At 42.9% G+C, this 21,886-nt stretch overlaps 1 protein-coding gene across 6 annotated transcripts in view; it reads left to right on the top strand.

Annotated features, from left to right (window-relative positions):
- SFMBT2 (Scm like with four mbt domains 2) overlaps positions 1-21,886 on the top strand; it is a 223,632-nt gene that overhangs the window by 26,030 nt on the left and 175,716 nt on the right. For 5 of the 6 annotated variants that reach the window (XM_079912540.1, XM_079912541.1, XM_079912542.1 and 2 more), the window contains one exon: positions 17,586-17,737. In XM_079912540.1, the coding sequence (XP_079768666.1) occupies positions 17,638-17,737 (100 nt within the window). In that variant the 5' untranslated portion in view covers positions 17,586-17,637. Of the gene's footprint in view, positions 1-493; positions 882-17,585; positions 17,738-21,886 lie in introns of those variants that run through there. The other variant, XM_079912539.1, reaches the window with a different exon arrangement.

Genomic DNA, 21,886 nt, shown 5'->3' with positions numbered 1-21,886 from the left:
GAGCGGAGTTTGAGGGCAAAGTCGGAGCTTGTGAGTGGAGCCCAAGGGAAAGCAAGCAAACCGAGCGCCCTTAGTTGGGAACTGGGGTCCCCGACAGGGGTCGCTAGTGGCCAGGATGCAGCCGCGGAGCGGAGGTCGCGCAACTGTGCCAGCGGGGTGGACCTGGGGGACTGGGGCCACACGGCGGCCGCGTGCCGTCCCCAGGGCCAGGCGAGGGCCGGTCCGGGGGACCTTCTCTGTGCCCGTGGCCTGATGGCGCGTCTTCCTAGTGCGCCAAGATGATTTTAAATCATAGGGTTAAAACGATAGCGCTGGCCAGGTCTGCAGTTACCGCAGAAACGTGGTCTCTGGGCATTTTCAGAGGCCTGGAGGGAGGACCGGTGGGGTCAGCTTGTCTTCCCACTTAGACGGACGCCGCGCTGTCGGATAGGCCAGTCCCTCGCGGCGGCCCGTGGGTGGGGCCTGGGGGGAAGCATCACCAAGATGCGAGACCCCGCGGCAGATTTTCCCTCCGACCTGGGCGGCGGGGCTGAGCGATCCGCGACCCTCAGGCCCAGACGCTCTTCGCACCCCCAGCTCCGGGCCGAGCGCGCGGCGCGTCCCCGGCGCTCCGGTCCCGCGCGTCCCCCCGGGGACAGCTCTCCCGTGGGCTTCGCCCAAGTGGAAACCAGCCTAAGATGGCTCTGTGCTTGTAAACTGCAGTTTCAGCCGGGAACCCCTCCCCTCGTCCTCCTGACGTCGCGGCTGACAAGCGCACAATTCACTCCAACGCCCCGAAACCTGCGATTTTGCACCGAGCTGTGCGGTGGAAGCGAACATACAACCGACTGCGAAGAACATTCCACAGGATTCTCGCAGGGCCCAAGTTTTCCTTCTCTTGGGTAGGAGCGGGAGGAGGGAGGAACCGAGACGAGGCAGGAGCACGGCCGACCCCCGCCCCGAAACCGGGGCTGGGGACTTTCATGCGTATAAAACGCAGGGAGGTGCCCCGGGGACGCGGAGGGTGGCCTTGCGGAGCGATGGCCACTCTCAGGGCCGCTCGTCCTTGACCACATTGGTGGTGTCGGGAGTCCGGACACGACGCCGGGAAGCCTGGGAGGCCGTTTCCAAACTTCTGTAGACCTGCTTGCAGTTTCGCTTTCGAAATTTTCGGGATCTTTGGGTTTATAGAGTTGGGTGGGATTCCAGGAAGGGCAGGGCGCCAGGGGCTGGCCTCAGGGCTACTCGTTCCTTTCAGTGCAGAAGTGAGACTGCTCACCCACCCGGGCGTCCCCCGCGGTGCCTCCCTGGACCCCGAGCGCCGGCGCCTTTGAGGGTCTGGGGCTGCAGGCCCCGCGCTCCGCCCCGACTCCGCAGAGTTTGGTCCCCGCGCCGCGTTTTGTCGGTTCCAGCGGCGCAGCCGCGGCGGATCCGAGCCCACTGGTGGGAAACTGCCTCCGACGCGGGCAGACCCTGCCTGAATCCAGATCCATCGCCGCCGCTCTCTACCTTCCCTCACCCTTCCACCCTTGCACCGTAGCGGAGGGACCCGGGGGACCGATTGGCCTGTCTGTACCAAGCAAATGGACCCAGGTTTCACCAGGTCGGAGAAAAAGCGAAAACAGGCTCAAATTCGGCCCCGTTTCCTGGGAAGTCTTTGGGGGTGGGGAGCGAGGTGGAGCGGGTAGGTGGGGGGAGGGGAGAGGCCTTGGTGGTCACATAGAATTGCTGGGTAGGCTGTCCTTTGAGATAGGAGATCTGCTACTTTCTCCGTTCGAAGCATTAAATTTGCACACACTCTGCTTCCTCCTTTCCATAAATAAGTAGTCTCAGATTTTTATCTTAGTTCATTGCTGGGACCCTGCCGCTGCCTGGAAGGTGGCCGGGGTGGGCGGGGGACCATACACCCATGCGCACCAGAAACCCTCCAGTCCCCTACCCAAGCTGTGCGCAGAACCCATTCCAGGGCCAGTGGAAACCACTGCCCAGTGGCAGGGCGATTCAGCAGCCCTTACCCCAGAGAAGAGTTCCATCAGCCAGTCTGTCTTGATGTGTGTTGTTCTAGAAGTGCTAGCTGAGACCTGCAGGGGTGACAAAGGAGTATTTCCCCTTTCCCATTAGGTTACCCACATCTTGAACCTCAAACGAGCCATCTGCTGGGACATGAATTTCACTAATGATGGGAGTAATTGATCAGAGAGGGCTTTTCCTCTTCATGTTTTCTTGCAGAAATTGTGGACTAAGTTTTTGGGAAACCTTGCTGGTTTCCCCAAACCAGCTTTATGATAACTAGCTTTATGATTCTTGACTTAAAAAAAAAAAAAAAGCTGGAAGCAGAAGAGGGACCTGAAGAAAGGGGAAAACCATGGTGATTTTTTTTCCCTTTTCTCTTTAGAGTAAGACTTTCCTTTGCTGTCCTGGGAGTGCTGTTGGGTCATCAGATCCCATTTTGCCCACTCCAGTTGAGGAGGCATTTTCCACCTTTCTCTCTGTGCCATTGTCCCCAAAGGACTTGCCAAATCTGAGCAAAAATGCTGGGTGATGGAAACATTGCTCTGAGCAGTAAGTGAATGAGACTTCCCTTGCATTGATAGACGGTGCTTTTGGGATCAGAGAAGCACATGTAGTGAAAATGCAGAAGATTTCAAAGTAAAAGAGTTCTTTTTTTTAAAGTAATTTGAACAAAAGTAGTCTACTGTGGAATTTGAATTACCTCCAGTTCTAGTATTAGATACCATTTCTTTCTTAGTATTTCACTATTTTTGGAACTTTTGGAGTTCCCGTAACAGTGTAGAGGCCATAAAGGAGAACTTGTAAAAGGTTCTTGTCCCCAAAAGAAACTAGGACCATAGTTCAAGACACATTCAGTGTTTTTTTTTCTGACTGTTCTTACGTCGACATTGCCCTAGTAGTAACTGACTGTTCCCATTCTACAAGTAAGAAAAACTGGTTAGGGAAATGATACTTGTCATGACAAACCATCTGTGCATTTGTAGTGGTGACCCGTGATCTGACAGCTCTGTTTTGTAAGGAAGATTCCTGACAGAGGAGGCGATGACAGAATCAGGAGGAAGCCTGGCTTCTAGTTTCAGCGATGCTTCCATCTGGCTGTATGACCTTGGACCAGTTACTGGATGTCATCTTTCTGAGCCTCAACTTCCGTATCTACAAAATAGGTGCTTTGGACTGGAATCTCACTCAGAGATCCCCATGGTTCTATTTGGGGGAAAAAAAAAAAAAAAGATCTGTGGTTCGACACATCTATGCAGACCTGTTCAAGTGATTCATCTTTCAGACTCTTGTCCGGAAGGTAGGGTGGAAACATTACTGGCCATCATTACAGAGGATGTCTTTGAACGCAGGTCACTGTGCAGAAGTAACGTGGTTATTGTTAAGGGATGCAAGTTCCACCCGGGGTCATGATTTCACTTGTGCTCTGGAAAAGGAGAGGTGTAGAGAAAATCGAGGCACACCCCTCTAGCCTTCACATACAATCCCAATAATGGTAGGGCCTGGGCCAGGTCATAAAGAATACAGGCCATAAAGAAAAACCTGATTTGAGTTTGCTCTAATAATTCCTAGGACTAGAAGGGGCCGTTCCAAATAGCCCTCTCTACCCCGCCTGCCCAGACAGGGTGTGTGCTTGGACCTTATTCAATTATATCCATAGTGCGGTTGGATGGCTGCAGCCTCCAGGTAACCCAGCCAGTGAAAGAATCAGATCTGACCCTCCATTTTCCATTCCTGCCCTTCAGGCTGGGCCACTGGGCAAGTACTTCCTCTCTTTGTAAGACTGACAATGTCCTGGGACATTCTCAGAGAACTTGATCTTGTTGGCTAAACCAAGTGTTGGCTGTTTGGAGGTCCGTGTAAATAAACAAGATGTTTATAGACAGGACAGTGTATTGTAAATAAGGGAAGATACTCAATTTAGAGCTTGCGGTCTAAGAGGGAATGTTATATGATTTATATAAAGTTATCAAATAAAATCTTAAAGGATTGGTTTTGCATGATCAGTACAGCAGTGTTCTGATTAAAAGTTGCCACCATCCTACTCCCCATCTGGTTAGTCCGTAGAGAATTTTAAAACGTGCTAATTCTTCGCTATACGTTGATAGTTAGGGTCCTTCATGTTACCGTAAGATGATACTCACTACTGTAAAGGTTTTGCTCTCTTGTCATGTAGGTTTCTATTCTTGTGATAAGATAGATGTCTTTGACACTGATTTAAAGAAAGAATCCATTGTGCTTTTGGTTTCATTCTTTTTGATTTTCTTAAAAACAAAAGTGACACATTTTGGTAGATGCCTTGCATTTGGTGAATTCTGAAGTGTCAGCGAGTGGCAGAGAGCTTCAGCAGTTGTGACTACAAAGGAGGGGTTTGGAGCTGGTGGGACGGGGGAAGGTGGGACAGATTTGTATCCTGTGCTATTTTTCCCCCTGCAGTTGTATTGGCTGAGAAAAGACACATTATAAGGTTATTTAAGCATCCTTTCTCATAAATTTGGCAAGTTGTTGTTTTTTTTTCTGTTTCATTCAAAACTGAATTATGAACTCAATCACTTTCAGCTACAATACGAGCATCTGAAATTCCAAGCGCAAGTTCCTACAAAGGCTCATGCAAAAGACAATTCAAACAGATGCTCACTGGAAAAAAACCACATTTGGATTTGAAAGGGGTGTGGGATTACTCTGATTTGGAATTATCTGTTTACTCAGACTAATATTAAAAAAAATAGTAACTACTTATTTAAGCATCTACTATTTGCCAGCCACTCTTCTAATAGTTTGTATTTGTATATCCTCGATTTTATGAGCGTTGTCACCTCCATTTTGCACATGGGGAGATGGAAAGGGAGCCTGAGTCATTTGCTAGCAAGTTTGAGCAAGAGAGAGAGTGAGGATTTGAATCCTAGTCTTAAACTGTCTTGAAACTGTGTGTATTGATTATCTGCTACGTGTGAGACACAGCCTAGCAATTTAAGTACAATAGCTTATTTAATCATTATAGGTGAGTGCTGGTATCTTTATCGGTAATTTATTGAGGCTTTGGGGAGGTTATACAGGGCCACACAAATAGGTTTGTTTTTTTAAAATATTTTATTGAAACAGTAAGACTAGAGCATTTTCCTTTTGCATTCAGTTCAGACAGTCATGGGAGAACAGAGCTTAAGTCACTGTTTTTAAATTGTGAAGTGAAATTACGCGGTGTTCCTGGGTTGGGAAAGAATGTTGTTCATAGTCACGTGATTTGACCATTAAAGCTTTGGAAAGTGTTGAATTTCTGAAACTTCATCTTGATTTAAAAAATAATTGGGAATTCCCTGGTGGTCCAGTGTTTAGGACTCGGTGCTTTCCCTGCCGTGGCCTGGGTTCGATTTCTGGTCAGGGAACTAAGGTCCCACAAGCCACGTGGCGCGGCCAAAAAAAAAAAATTGGCTTTAATATAAGTCTGCTTTCTTCCCCCCTCCTCTCTGAAAGACACTACCCACTAATGAGGGTGAGAATAAGTTTAAAAATGTAGAAGTAGTGGAGAGTGGAAATCAGACAGCATGGAAAGCTGGGGAAGGAAGTATGAATTTTCCCTTCTAAGTAGCATTGGCCACTCGTGAGCACAGTCTCCTAGATTCTACTGAAGTTCTTGATGTTTTACTGGATTATTTTCTTCTGTGGTATGAAACTGAAGATAAAACCCCAAAGCTGTTCTCCCTGGGACGTCTAGGTCAGCTCTGCTTCTCTTTGCTCCTGGGTCATCAGCTCCTTGCAGGCTCCTCCAGGGGTGAGTTGACGTCACGCTTGAAGCTGACAGCTCAAAGCCAGCTCCACTTACCCTATGTGAGTGGAAGTTGATTTCACTTCCTTAAAAGTCAAGTTCTGCCAACTCAAAGTAGCTGGATTTTCATAGAAAGTGGCTTTGGCATTATTTTAGAAAGTGCACTAAAGATGGTGTGAATACACTATGGCCGGATGGTTAGAATGAACCAGTCTTGGGAATTTAGAAACCCCAGTTCTGGTTCAGAGCTTTTCATGTGACCTTGGTCCAGTGGGTAAGACTCTGCTTCCACTGCAGGGGCCGCGGGTTCGATCCCTGGTCTGGGAACTCTAAGATCCTGCATGTCTCTCGGCCAATAACAACAACAAAAAAGAGTGGAATGGTAGAAAAATCTAGGGAGGTGGAGGGAAAAGCACAGTGCCACAATTTCGGTTGGATTCCTCTGGTGTTTGCATACATTTCTGTAGGGAAGACGCTGCCTTTCTAAGGGCAGAGAAGTGGACAAGGGCAGCCTTAGAATGAAGGTACGTGGGGGGTGTGGGGGGAGGTGAGGGTTTATCTGGAGAGAGTTAACCTGTGTCTTTGTGAACTGGAGGACAGGGGTCTTGAAGATGATGTTAAGAGATCCAGAGTGCAGATGTTTACTGTTCCAGGCATCCCACTTGTTTTCTTAATTAACATCATGGTTGATATTAACTCACTAGGTTAAAGTTCATCTGTTTCTAATCATAGTTATTATTATTATTATTTTTTTGCGGTACGTGGGCCTCTCACTGTTGTGGCCTCTCCCGTTGCGGAGCACAGGCTCCGGACGCGCAGGCTCAGCGGCCATGGCTCACGGGCCCAGCTGCTCCGCGGCACGTGGGATCTTCCCGGACCGGGGCACGAACCCGTGTCCCCTGCGTCGGCAGGCGGACTCTCAACCACTGCGCCACCAGGGAAGCCCCATAGTTATTCTTTCATAATGCATCATCTTTTATTTGTAAACATACAAACCACAGGTGTAAAATCACTACCCCAACCTCTAGCTGTTTGTTGCAGGCTAATGGTTGGACCCTGTTTTGCTCATTTTGCCCAGATCGATTTGCTAAGATTTCCACTGACCAGTCAGCCTGATTTTGGTCCTTTTTTGAATGCTGCAGGCCTCATCCTGCATATTTTGTCTTTGTCCATCTTATTCTCAGTTCTCAGCCTTAATTTTCCACGTGGCCTAATTAAGAAGAGGCTTTTTAAAGCCCCAGAAGATAAAAAGATGTGTGTTGGAGAGACTTACCTCCCAGGTTTTTTGATTTTTGTTTTTTGTGTTTTGGGGGCTGATTTTTCAGATATTTATCCAGTGGCAGGTGACAGGGAGAGGGCTCTTCTAGCTGAGTAGAGTTCTGGGAGGGGTCTGTCAGCCAGGCCCAGAGTCTTCCAAGAAGCATTCACCTCAGTGTGCTAACGAAACAGAAAAGAAAGTTATGCAGAACATAGCTGATGATGCTTCATACTGAAGCTGACAATTTCCCAGATCCTTCAGGGCCACACGCCTAATGGATTGAACCCCTGCCAGATGTGCTCCCCTGATTTCAGGGAAGGAGATGTGAACAGCTGGATGCCATCATTTATTTATTTACTTTTTGTTGGCGTAGAGTTGTTTTACAATGTTGTGTTAGTTTTTACTGTACAGCAAAGTGGAGTTCCCTGTGCTATAGAGCAGGTTCTTATACCTATTTTATACGTATTCGGGTATATATGTCAATCCCAGTCTCCCAGTTCATCCCACCCCCCGGATGCCATCATTTTAATAAGGCTGATGGTTATGCAGCAACTTGTTTTTCTCTGCTCCCCTCTACCTTGGTCTCCAGCAGTCCACAGCACTGTTACTAAAAACAGCCAACTCTGGAATCAAACCTACCAGGCCTGGTTTTCTGTGTTTTTTGATGTTCTGCTTGGAGGCCAGAGAGTGGCTCAGCGGTAACAGAATGTTTGGAGCCTTGAGTTTGGGTCCTTGTCATTTATTGTCTTTAAAACTTTAACTTAAATATGCTTTATTCTTCCCAGCCAGCTTCAAAATGCAGACTTCCCTCTTCCCCTTTTCATCCCTGCACTGTGAACTAGAGCGACTTTGGGCAGTGTAGCAGATTGTACACTTTGAGTAGCCAGCTGGGCATTGGGGACCCGACCCCCGCTCTTTTACAAAAGCTTTTGGGATCCAGTTTAGACCATGGTGACTGTTTCCTTTTTTGAGCCTTTATTCCGTTGGAGCGGATGCTATATTGTTCTCTCCTACTACATACACTTTTAACCAGGAAGGTCTGGGAAAACCCAGATTTCCTGAAATGTTTGAGTGGGAGGGGAGACTTTAGGAGGCTTCTAGAACAGTCCCTGTGTTTTGCAGATGAAAACAGTGTTGCTTGTTGTTGCAGTTAAAAAGGCCAAGAGTACATTCTGCTAAGTGATGGTTACATTATGGGGTAAAACCGGATCTTCTGCAGTCTTCGGTAGGGTTTGTTACCTTTCCCAAGTCCTTTATAACCAAAGTAAATGAGGGTGTTTTTCTTGACTTTGCATAATGATTTGCAGTTGGATGGGCTCCACTTATTACTATCTGATTATTTACTATCTTATTACTCTAGTACATTTCCTTTCTGCATTTAAATGATATCACTGATACCATGTGATTGGTGCCCAGTTTTATGCATACGTAGCTGTGGCTTAAAGTCAGCACCTGAAATGCTCTTCCGTTCTTTTAGGAATCCTCAGCTCCGTTGCAGAACCCTGCAGGCTGCGGTGACTCTCTGGCCGCATCCTTCAGAGGTGGGCTTGCAGAGTCCTGATGGGTACTCTTCATCGTCGGTGTCTTAGTTGATGGCAGGATGACCGCGTGGTATCCCCAAAGCGTCACTGCTCTGCGTCTATCTTGCTCGAAGTCATCTGATTCATAAAAATCCCCTCAGAAAATTAGATGCTGATGATTAGATGTTATCTATGCATGTCTAGCTTACAGAAGGGTCCTTTGTGAGATTTCTTTCCTTCTTGAGTGCTCATGACTGTGCATACAACACATGGGCTAGCTTCCCTAAAATGACTCATGCACACGTGTGTGATGTGAGATGCAATTCTCCTGGAGAATATGAGGTTACTTAGCTTTGTTACAGCCTTGAATCGATGCTCAAATTCATTCCTCTTAATATTTGTAGGTGACGGGGAAATCCTATGTTTGGAGTTTGTCCAAGATGTTAGCACTAAATGTCTGCGTTAATTCTGAAACATCATGCTTCTTTGATAAGGTCCCACAACCAGGCTCTTCTGTGTCAAGTACTTCATGTCAGTCATAAGCTAACCTAAGGTTGGTGTTTACCTCTGTGGCTTGGAAGTAAATTTCTGGTGTAAGAAACCCTGTATCACTACCTTGATGCAAAGACTGATTTATAGTAGATTTAACTGGGTCTTGAAAGGCCTCCGCCGTCTTGACAGTAAATAAGTAGTGAATCATACATAAATAATTGATAGATAAATAGTTAATAAATAAGTAAATGAACTTCCAGGATGGGGCACAGCTCGTCTGCAGTTGGATTAGGTGTTCTCTTCTCTCGAGCGAGTAGCTTGGAAGGCTCATTTTCTCATGCCCGCTTCTGAACGACCGATTTTGCTCCGTCTGGAGTGATACACTTGCCGTTTGGTTGGGAGGTTAAGAGGTGACAGTTAAAACCATGAATCAGAAGACACCATTTGCTATTGTGGGAATCGTAGGCCACCGCCAGCCCTGGTATTTCTTCCTCAACCTCCTCGTATCCCCTACATCTCTTATTTCCTAGGACAGAGGTATGAATCGGGTTGTGAAAACTTAGCATTTCTTATGCTGGGGCAGCAGTTTGCGTCAGATTTCAATCTATTTAGAGTGAAAACCCGATGAAAACCAATTGCAAAATGGCCAGGAGATTGTGGTCCTAATCAAGGTAAATCAAGCTCTGAGCATATGGTAGATGGCAAAATTCCATGAACCTTGTGCCCCAGAGAATCAGTTCGTCTCCCTTGATGATGGAATCGGGAAGGCCTGTCTCTTCTGAGAGACGCTGTGTTGGCTGGTGAGAGTGGGGAGAGCTGGGCTTCATCCTGCATTGTTAACAGAGTGATCTGCGTGACAGGGTGTGTGTAAAGAGAAGGGAGCCTTCCTTGATAAGTGCCTGGGCGCTTAACCCCTCCTTGCATCTTCAGAGCCATTTACAAATATGGGACTTGCAGATACTCTGTGATTCCAGGCTGTTATTTGCATGTTGCTTCTTAGGGAAATGGAAGCAGTGATTTTCAGAGATCAGGTTTTGGTCACAACGTGGGTTGTGCATCCTTCCGAATCCTCTGAGATTTTCCATTTTGATGGAAATGTTTGGAAAGGTCTTAGCTCAGATTAGGTGTCCTGTGCTCATTTTGAAATTCCTGGAGTGTGAAATGAGGCAGTTTTCTCTGTGATTTAGACATGCTAGATTTCCAAGGGCAGCTAGAGTATGTCTGGAATTCCATAAGCTTTTAGTTTAGGCCTTCACTTTTAATTTTCAGTTTGGGGAAGAGTCTCTCTTCAGAGTCACATAAAAAACAAAACAACTGCACACATTTTTATCCCGTTTCTGAGTAGCAAGCTTGAAATTGTAAGCATGTTCATCGGTAGGAAAATTGCCCGTTCCTTGAACTAGTTTAAGGCAGGTCCCTTTGAAAGGACTGGATAATTGGGTAACTGAAAAGAAATGCGACATTTCTTTTATTGCTATTATAATAATGCTCACTGGAGTGAGTCCTTCTGAGTAGTATGCCTTTGGACCTTGCCTTTCAATGAATGGAGAGAAGAGTGATTTCTAATGCTAAGGTATCTTCATTAATCCAATGTAAAGTTTCACTTTTTCACCTGAACTTTGAGAATTTTGGTTTCAAAGTCTAGTTGTACAATGATAGTTTAACATGTATCACGTCTAATAAAGAAATCAAGGAGAAAAATGGGGCACTAGCACTAGCTTAGGGAAAGGAGAAAATTTATTGACACACGTCTGGAGATCTGAAATTGGGGCTGCACAGCTTTTTAGTGTTGTGGATTTAGGAGGGAGATCTTGTTTCTCAGAGCCTACACTGCAGGGAAGGAAATGACTGTGTTTCTGGGATGTTCCCTTCTAAACCAGTGTCAGGAGGCGGGAGACCCCCTCCCAGCCCTCGTGTTAGCATATGGGAGAATCCTCTTCTGTGTAATTTGACCAACCTAAGAGCAAAGACTCAAAGACACATTGGGGTTTCCTTTGGGAAGGACGCAGCTGGGTCTCTGTGCAGTGGTTCCCAAGGTGTACAGTCTTCACCCCTGCGCACTGAGATGTCAGTCAGCCTTTTCATTCTCCACTCATAAACGTGAGAAACCACAAAGTATTACCAGACTTCTGAGGTAGGCAGCTAATATAAAACAGTAGAGACCAAAACTAACCAAGGGAGAAAAAAACCTGCTCTTACAAAGGAGAGAAGAAACATCTTACCAAAAAAAATCATGAATGGCCTCAGGGATATAATGGAAGATTTTACATCTATGGAACAAGGTAGGATGGATAAAGGGAATATTCAAAGAGTTAAAAAGAGCCTCTTGAAATTAGATTGTAAAACTCCATAGAAGAGCTAGAAGAGGAATTCAAGGAAATACCCTAGATGGTAGATTAAAGAGTAAAGGGGCATAAAAGGGAAAATGAGGGAGATTAACGAGATTCAACATTGGAATGAATATTAGAATGAAAGAACAGAGAAAACGGAGGGGAGGAAATTGGCAGTAATTCCAGGAAATATCCTGGAACTGAAGACTAGTTTCCAATCTTGAAGGAAGTCATTCAGAGCCCCCAAGCCACAAGTAGATCACCATTTGGTACCTCATTGTGAAATTTCAGAACATCAGAGGATCTGGTCATTAGGATGGGACCAGACTTCTCAACAGTGGAAGCTAGAAGACAATGTGGGGAACCCTCAGAATTCTAAGAGAGGATGTTTTCCAGTTTAGGATTTTTAATTGACATCTAGGTGATTACAATGTTGTGTTAGTTTCAGGTGTACAGCAAAGCGATTCATATATATATTTATATATATTTGAAGATTCTTTTCCATTATAGATTATCACAGGATATTGACTATAGTTCCCTGTGCTATACAGTAGGTCCTTGTGGTTTATCTATTTTGTATATAGTAGTGTGTATCTGTTAATCCCATACGCCTAATTTATCTCTCCCCCTGCTTCCCTTTTGATAACCGTAAGTTTTTTTTCTATGTCTGTGAGTCTGTTTCTGTTTTGTAAATAAGTTCATTTGCATCGTTTTTTAAAATTGCACATATAAGTGATATCATATGATATTTTCCTTTCTCTTCCTGACTTACTTCATATAGTATGATAGTCACTGGGTCCATTCATGTTGCTGCAAATGGCATAATTTCATTTTCTTTTTTGTGGCTGAGTAGTATTCCATTGTATATATGTACCACATCTCCATTATCCATTCATCTGTCCATGGACATTTAGGCTGCTTCAACATTGGGGTGCATGTATCTTTTCCAAATTAGAGTTTTGTCTTTTCCAGATATATGCTTGAGGAGTGGGATTGCTGGATCATATGGTAAAGAATATTTTTTACCCACCTAAACTATGGGTTAAAACGTGAGAACAGGTTAAAGACATTTTTATGCAAGACTGCACATGTTTCTACTAAATCCTTTCTTAGGAACCTTTTGAAGAATGTGCTCCATGAAAAGGTGGGAGAAAACCAAGTGAGGAAGACCTGGGACACAGAATAAGAGGAGAATCTCATAAAAGAAGTGAAGCAAGATCTCAGGATAACACCTGCTACCAGGCATCGAAGGCAGTTAGTCTAGATTAGAGCAGAACAGAAAGCCTTGGTAGAAATTACTTCAAGATGAAATGAAGAAAATACCTATATATCTCAGTTTATCGAGAGATTTAGACAGTGAATGGAAAAATTGGCTTTGAAAGGGTGAAAAGTATGTAGAAAGCTAAGGTCATGGAAGAAACAAGGCCATCATTAACTCCAGGGAAAACTTGGGTGAGAAAGGAAAAGTAATCATAGTACACCACATGGATCTGCTGTAATGTCTTTATAGAGCCATAGTAATGGGATCATACCTATTAGGAGGATGTATATATATCTATGTATACACACACACACATATATATGAAAAGAGAGAGAGAGGTGATGTGAGTGGTAGAGTATCACCTGATAAAGACAAAAACTGAACAATTAATAAGTAAACTGTTATTCAGAGATGAGATGAATGCCAGAACAATCCGCTAGAAGAGTTGGAAGTGATTGCCTCAAGGAGGAGAAGGGCAGGAGACTGCTGTTTCTTTTTTTTGGGGGGGGAGGGGTGCATCATGTACAAGCCTTGTTGAATATTTGGCTTTTGAAATTATATGCAGACATAACTGATACAAAAAACCGTCTGCTAGTCTATTATATCTCAATAAAGCTGGGGAAAAGATCTGCTAGGAATGAGGGACCTAACACAAAGAGTTCCTAGAGATGATGTGATCCAATCTCCTCTCGACTCTTGAGAAAACAGGCTGGGGAAAAAGAATTTGTCCAGATACATTGCTGCACGAAGAGAATGGCTCTGCCATGAACAATCAACACAATAAGTTCTTGGTACTGTAACTCTTGTCGAACTTTTACGGACAACAAGCTCACCTGACTTCAGGCAGATGGTAAAGCAAATCTTGACTTTGCAAAACAATGGCATTCAGAGAACAGGTATTCTATAAGGAAAATGATTTATAATGCAAAACTAATGCACGTTATTTAATGCAAAACCATTTCTACAAAACCCAACCTTCCTCTCCCCACATTTAAATGACTTTGCAGAAATATTATGTTCTCTACTGTACTTAGGATAGATACATTTTGATGAGGAACTGTTTTTCTCTCTCTAAACAACCCAGGCAAAAATCTTCCTTTAATAAAGCAGTGGTTCTTAGGATGTGGTCCTTGGACCAGCAGCAATCAGCATCACCTGATTAGAGGTACCAGATGACTAGGCATTATCCCAGATCTACTGAAGCAGAAGCTCTGGGCAGGGGGCCCAGCAGTCTGAGTTTTGATACGCGCCCCCCAGGAGATTCTGCTCTTCCTTAAATTTTGAGAACCACTGAATAGTCGATGACATTAAAGGCAATGCTGACCTCCGACTTCTTTAGAAGTTAGGCTCATGGGGGTGAGTCCCCGCTGCGTGGGGATCCTTTTTCATTTCCTATAGACCTCGTTCTCCTCGAGGTTTAAGCACCTTGGTCAGAATTTAATGTGAACTGCGACTTTTTCGGGGGTGGTGGTGCAGAATAAACCAGAGGCGGCCTTTGGCATCATTGATGAAAAACTTAGAGAACACTCTGAGTTCTAGAGTACAATCCAAGCATCCTAATGACAAGCTTATTACAAAGGGGCGTGGTCCTTCTCGGGCGTGTTTGTTGAGATTTGGGATTGGCTGTGTATCAGGGACCGTCAGATAGAGCCGTGTAAACAGGATAGAAGCTTATTTCTCTTGAAGTAATCGTCTGCAGCTGATGGCAGAACCAAGCTCTGCCATCAGTGGGGCCTTCCTCTGCGTGATCTCAGGTGGCTCTGGGGGTGACTGGTAAAGGCCCACCCCTCCTCCAAAGCGTGTGACCTTCTGGTTGAACTCATTCGCTCCGCAAACTTCCCACTGGCCAGAACAGAGTGGTGCGACCACATGCAACTTCGAGGATGGCCCGGCAGTGTTTATTTTGGTTAACTAGTTAGTCCTCCCTGCACACAAAGGAGGAAATGGAAATTTGGGGTGGGAGATGCTTAACAGCCTCTGGTGCACGGTCATTTCTACCTGTGTGCAGGTTCTGGTACATTCTGTGCACAGTAGAATGCCGTGTGATGATCAAGCCTGGGTTCCCAGGACGTGCAAAACCTTTGTCACCCCTTTATAAACCTACCTTAAATGGCCCCAAGTTCAGTGATCGCTGAACTAAGGATGGGGGAATGTATAAACAGTCATAGTTCCTATTTTGCTGACTTTTCTCAAAATTAAAGGAAAGTTTGGTGCATAGAAACACAGTCTTGTACATGTAAGAATTTCATGGATGGTAAAGACAGGGTATTAAAAACCCAATGGGGTAGGAATGGATTATTAACTGCGGGAGGTGGTCAGCTCAGAACTGCACCGCACAAAGTATTTGAGCATAAACATATGGGGACATAGGTTAAAAATGTAAAACTTGAAACCCTAGGGAAGTTAAACTTCTGGTCTCTTACAATGGGGGAGGACATTTTAGGAATACAGTTTTTAGAAGAAATAACGTGAATTATGGATTGGACTAAGTTAAAAAAAACAGCTCACGTTCCGTACGTATATCAGAAGGACCCACTAAAGGGAGACTTGGGGAAAATATCTGCAAGAGTTTTGTGGGATAAGATACGTAGAGCTCTTAAAAATCCATAAAAGATACCAACAAAGTTAAAATGTGGGAAGGATGTGAGGTATGTGAGAACGCATAGTACAGTGTTCATAATGGTGAAAAATAAAAAAAAAACTTAATGGCCAGCAGTAGGGGAATGGTAAATAAACAACCTGTTCATATTATAATAAAAGTCATACAATCATTTCAAGTCAGGTTTTCAAAGAATTTTAATGATGTGGAGAAAATGCTTTCTATGTGATGTTTAAATGGAAAATGAATTAAAATTCTAAATTCCATATGAAGTAAAAAAAAAAAGAAACCCACAGAGAAGCTATCAGGAGGAGATACTATAAAAATAAAAGAGATTATCCCTGGGTGTTAGAATTACAAGTGATTTTACTTTGTTCCTTTGTAATTTTATTTTGCAAGGCTTCTAAAGAGAGTACAAAGTTGTATACCTTTTATGGGAAGGCAAAAAGTAAACATTGCCAAGAAAGCGAACGGTGACATGTCATTTGCCAAAATAAATACGTTTTTGCAACCTGGGGGTAGACAGAGCCTTGCCACTTGCCCTTACAGAATAATGTGGGGTTTTGGTATTTATGTCGTTGCTTTTGACTTCTATTTAAAATGATGGGTCTGGTGCATTTAAATTGATCTCATTTTATAGTCACCGATTACCTTTTTATAGTATCTAGTTAGAGGCAGATGGATAGAGTTGAATCAATAGGAATCTTAAAAACTTGAAAAAAGTAAACTTTTTTCCTCCTTTAATAAGGGCTTGACTGATTTACTAATAGTTAGGTTTATAGATTTTTCCTTGAAGAAAAACTTTCTGCCTGGTTACATTTTGAGGTGACATGATTTTCTTGAATTTGTAAATGAATGAAAAAAGCAATAATAGTATAACATAACTTAGCTGCTAAGACTATTTCTCTTTTGAAATTGATGAAAACCAGCACATTCACTGAAAGCCTACTACATTAGGAAGATTGTGATGAAAGATTTGTGGAATATTATGGAGAAACTGCTCAGTCTCCTTTTGAAGTTCCTTAGGTTTTAAAATTCCTATTTTCTCTTTTAACTAGCTCGCTGTACTACAACCTTCAAGAGAGCCAAGAATTGGTGATGATTTAGGACATGTTCCAAACTCAAATACAATAAACTCCTGCCTGCTTAGGCAGTGGTCTAGCTGTTCACTATGGAAGCTGCTAGCCACATATGACTTTAAAATAGATATATAATGGAATATTACTCAGCCATGAAAAAGAATGATATTTTGCTATTTGCAACAACATGGGTGGACCTGGAGGGTATTATGCTTGGTGAAGTATGTCAGACAGAGAAAGACAAATACTGTATGTTATCACTTATATATGGAATCTAAAAAAATATAATAGACAAAGTGATATAACAAGACAGAAGGAGATTAACAGATGTAGAGAACAAACCAGTGGTTTCCAGTGGGGAAAGGGGATGGGGTAGGGGATTAAGAGCTACAAACTACTATGTAGTAATTTCTCAGTTTTTGTCTTAACCATGGGATGCCCTACCAGTTGGCACGTTTCTGTTTTTAGTCTGTTTCCATTCAGCCTCCCCTTGTCTGTCCATCTGTCTGGCATGCAGCTGCCCAAATGATTTTTCTGAAACAAACCTGATCATTTCCCTTCCTGGAATGAAACCCTGCAGTGCCTACTCCCACCTGCAGAGTGAAATGCAGGAATCAGGTCCTTATTTTGGCAAACCAGTCCTGAGTGCCTGACCCTTAGTAATGACTGTGTCTGGGTATTTCATGGGCTGTGATGTACACAAACTAGATCATAGGGTTCGGTGAGAACCGGCTATAATTTTACCTGTTTTCTCACCCACTCTATCAGAATGTAAGTGTGAAATAGCCATGTTACTACAGGAAAAGTCCAGTTGGTCAAAAAGCACGTTATTTGCAAGCATTGATTCTTTAACTGGTTTCGGTAACGAATCACCTGTGAGACCGCGGACACCTTACCTGTGTGTGGGGATGCTGGGGTGGGGGCGTGTTCCTGCTTCACAGCATCCAACGAGAGAGGAGGGAGAAGCAGGGTGGTGGAGTGTCTTGCCAACGCTGCCAAGGCAGATTGGAGGTTGGCACATCGATTCTATTTATTGATGAAAAAGTGTCCATCTTAGGGGTGATGATGACCTGTAGAAAGTGGATGCTTCTGTGCCGTGACCTTGTTGTTGACCGTGTGTAGATATGTACTCTTTAGTCTTCAGTCCTGGTATTTTCTGTTACATGACATTGCATTTTGCCTGTTGTCATGAGGTGGTAGCAGCTCTGATGGGACACCGTTATTTTTGGAGAGTTGAAAAACGAGTGAATACAATTACAGTGCCCTGATTTCTGTTGTTGCTGGTTGCCCTTAGGTAACTCTTCCTTCAGGATGAATTAAGAGAGGACGATCCATAGTTGTTAAGAATGGAGAACAGTGTGTCAGCTTCTAGCATGCGGGACCCTTCGTCTTCACCCTTGGAAAAACATCAGAGCTCAGCTGACCGCAACGGAGATCTTGATTCAGGTGCGATTTTGTTTTCTAAATGCATTTGGCCTTTTGACGTCTTGACCAATATCTTCCTGAAAATGTTTAGAAAATATTGGGGCAGCGTTCTAGACCTCACATACTGCCTGTTCCTGGGATTTGTGGGCACGTTTATAAGCATATAGCAGCTCGAAAGTTATGCAAAATTTGGTTAGAAATACTGGGCACAGTGGGCTACATTATAGTGAGGTGACCCATCACTTCAAAAACTCAATGGCTTTATGATCCTGCAATCCCACTCCTGGCTATATATCCGGACAAAACTATAATTCGAAAAGATACATGCACCCTAATGTTCACAGCAGCACTACTTACAATAGCCAAGATGTGGAAGCAACCTAAATGTCCATTGACAGATGAATGGGTAAAGGAAATGTGTTACAAATATACAGTGGAATATTACTCAGCCATAAAAAAGAATGAAATAATGCCATTTGCAGCAACATGGGTGGACCTGAAGATTATCATACTAAGTAAAGTAAGTCAGAGAAAAACAAATATCATATGATATCACTTGTATGTAGCATTAAAAATAGTACAAATGAACTTATTTCCAAAATAGAAACACTCAAAGACACAGAAAACAAACTTGTGGTTACCAAAGGGGAAAGAGGGGGAGGGATAAATTAGGAGTTTGGGATTAACAGATACACACTACTATATATAAAACAGATAAACAACAAGGACCTACTCTATAGCACAGAGAACTATATTCAGTATCCTGTAATAAACCATAATGGAAAAGAATCTGAAAAAGAATATATATATGTATAACGGAGTCACTTTGCTGTACAGCAGAAACTAACACAACATTGTAAATCAACTATACTCCAATAAAAAGAAAAAAACTCCATGGCTTAATGCAGTAAATGTTTATAAACGGTTCACACTGTTGGAGCACAGTCAGTGGATGCTCTGTCCCACGAGTCATTCCACACCCTCTTATAGGGCTGCCATCTCAACATGGTGCTTCAAGGTTTCTCCCTGTAGGGGATGAGCAGGGCTGCAGGGTCTTGAATCAGCAATTAAATGGTCTAGCACAGAAGAGGCTTTTGCTCAGAACCTCTTGACCAGAATCAGTTGCGTGTTTCTTTTTTTTTTTTTTTAACATCTTTATTGGAATATAATTGTTTTACAGTGTTGTGTTATTTTCTGCTGTATAACAAAGTAAATCAGCTATATGCATACGTATATCCCCATATCCCCTCTCTCTTGCGTCTCCCTCCCACTCTCCTTATCCCACCCCCTAGGTGGTCACAAAGCACCGAGCTGATCTCCCTGTCCTGTGCCGCTGCTTCCCACTAGCTATCTATTTTACATGTGGTAGTGTATATATGTCAATGTTACTCTCTCACTTCGTCCCAGCTTACCCTTCTCCCTCCCCATGTCCTCAAGTACATTCTCTACATCTGTGTCTTTATTCCTGTCCTACCCCTAGGTTCATCAGGACCATTTTTTTTTTTTTAGATTCCATATATATGTGTTAGCATATGGTATTTGTTTTTCTCTTTCTGACTTATTTCACTCTGTACGACAGACTCTAGGTCCATCCACCTCACTACAAATAACTCAATTTTGTTTCTTTTTATGGCTGAGTAATATTCCATTGTATATATGTGCCGCATCTTCTTTATCCATTCATCTGTCGATGGGCACTTAGGTTGCTTCCATGTCCTGGCTATTGTAAATAGTGCTGCAGTGAACATTGTGGTACATAACTCTTTTTGAATTATGGTTTTCTCAGGGTATATGCCCAATAGTGGGATTGCTGGGTCTTAATGGTAGTTGTATTTTTAGTTTTTTAAGGAACCTCCATACTGTTCTCCATAGTGGCTGTATCAATTTACATTCCCACCAACAGTGCAAGAGGGTTCCCTCTTCTCCACACCCTCTCCAGCATTTATTGTTTGTAGTTTTTTTGATGTTGGCCATTCTGACCAGTGTGAGGTGATACTTCACTGTAGTTCTGATTTGTATTTCTCTAATGATTAGTCACGTTGAGTATCTTTTCATGTGTTTGTTGGCAATCTGTATATCTTCTTTAGAGCAACGTCTGTTTAGGTCTTCTGCCCATTTTTGGATGGGTTGTTTGTTTTTTTGATATTGAGCTTCATGAGCTCAATATATTTTGGAGATTAATCCTTTATCAGTTGCTTTATTTGCAAATATTTTCTCCCATTCTGAGGGTTGTCTTTTTGTCTTGTTTATGGTTTCCTTTGCTGTGCAACAGCTTTTAAGTTTCTTTAGGTCCCATTTGTTTGTTTTTATTTCCATTCCTCTAGGAGGTGGGTCAAAAAGGATCTTGCTGTGATTTATGTCATAGAGTGTTCTGCCTATGTCTTCCTCTAAGAGTTTTATAGTGTCTAGCTTTACATTTAGGTCTGTAATCCATTTTGAGTTTATTTTTGTGTATGGTGTTAGGAAGTGCTCTAATTTCATTCTTTTACATTTAGTTGTCCAGTTTTCCCAGCACCACTTATTGAAGAGACTGTCTTTTCTCCATTGTATACTCTTGCCCCCTTTATCAAAGATAAGGTGACCATATGTGCATGGGTTTATCTCTGGGCTTTCTATCCTGTTCCATTGATCTGTCTTTCTGTTTTTGTGCCAGTACCATACTGTCTTGATTACTGTAGCTTTGTAGCATAGTCTGAAGTCTGGAAGCCTGATTCCTCCAGCTCCGCTTTTCTTTCTCAAGATTGCTTTGGCTATTCGGGGTCTTTTTTGTTTCCATACAGATTGTGAATTTTTTTGTTCTAGTTCTGTGAAAAATGCCATTGGTAGTTTAATAGGGATTGCATTGAATCTGTAGATTGCTTTGGGTAGTATAGTCATTTTCACAATGTTGATTCTTCCAATCCAAGAACATGGTATATATCTCCATCTATTTGTATCATCTTTAATTTCTTTCATCAGTGTCTTATAGTTTTCTGCATACAGGTCTTTTTTCTCCTTAGGTAGGTTTATTCCTAGGTATTTTATTGTTTCTGTTGCAGTGGTAAATGGGAGTGTTTCCTTAATTTCTCTTCCAGATTTTTCATCATTAGTGTATAGGAATGCAAGAGATTTCTGTGCATTAATTTTGTATCCTGCTACTTTACCAAATTCATTGATTAGTTCTACTAGTTTTCTGGTAGCATCTTTGGGATTCTCTATGTACAGTACCATGTCACCTGCAAACAGTGACAGTTTTACTTCTCCTTTTCCAATTTGGATTCCTTTTATTTCCTTTTCTTCTCTGATTGCTGTGGCTAAAAATTCCAAAACTATGTTGAATAATAGTGGTGAGAGTGGGCAACCTTGTCTTGTTCCTGATCTTAGTGGAAATGGTTTCAGTTTTTCACCATTGAGAATGACGTGGGCTGTGGGTTTGTCATATATGGCCTTTATTATGTTGAGGTAAGTTCCCTCTATGCCTACTTTCTGGAGAGTTTTTATCATTAATTGGTGTTGAATTTTGTTGAAAGCTTTTTCTGCATCCATTGAGATGTTTATATGGTTTTTATCCTTCAGTTTGTTAATATGGTGTATCACATTGATTGATTTGCGTATATTGAAGAATCCTTGCATTCCTGGGATGAACCCCACTTGATCATGGTGTTTGATCCTTTTAATGTGCTGTTGGGTTCTGTTTGCTAGTATTTTGTTGAGGATTTTTGCATCTATGTTCATCAGTGATATTGGCTTGTAGTTTTCTTTTTTTGTGACATCTCTGTCTGGTTTTTGTATCAGGGTGATGGTGGCCTCGTAGAATGAGTTTGGGAGTGTTCCTCCCTCTGCTATATTTTGGAAGAGTTTGAGAAGGATAGGTGTTAGCTCTTCTCTAAATGTTCGATAGAATTCGCCTGTGAAGCCATCTGGTCCTGGGCTTTTGTTTGTTGGAACATTTTTAATCAGTTTCAATTTCAGTGCTTGTGATTGGTCTGTTTATGTTTTCTATTTCTTCCTGGTTCAGTCTCAGGAGCTTGTTCTTTTCTAAGAATTTGTCCATTTCTTCCAGGTTGTCCATTTTATTGGCATATAGTTGCTTGTAGTAATGTCCCATGATCCTTTGTATTTCTGCAGTGTCAGTTGTTACTTCTCCTTTTTCTTTCAAATTGGAGAAAGGACAGCCTCTTCCATAAGTGG

This window comes from Stenella coeruleoalba, assembly GCF_951394435.1.
Source record: "Stenella coeruleoalba genome assembly, chromosome: 2".
Lineage (NCBI taxonomy): Eukaryota > Metazoa > Chordata > Mammalia > Artiodactyla > Delphinidae > Stenella > Stenella coeruleoalba.
Note: the sequence above shows the minus strand (reverse complement) of the source record. Positions and strands in the feature narration are given on the sequence as shown.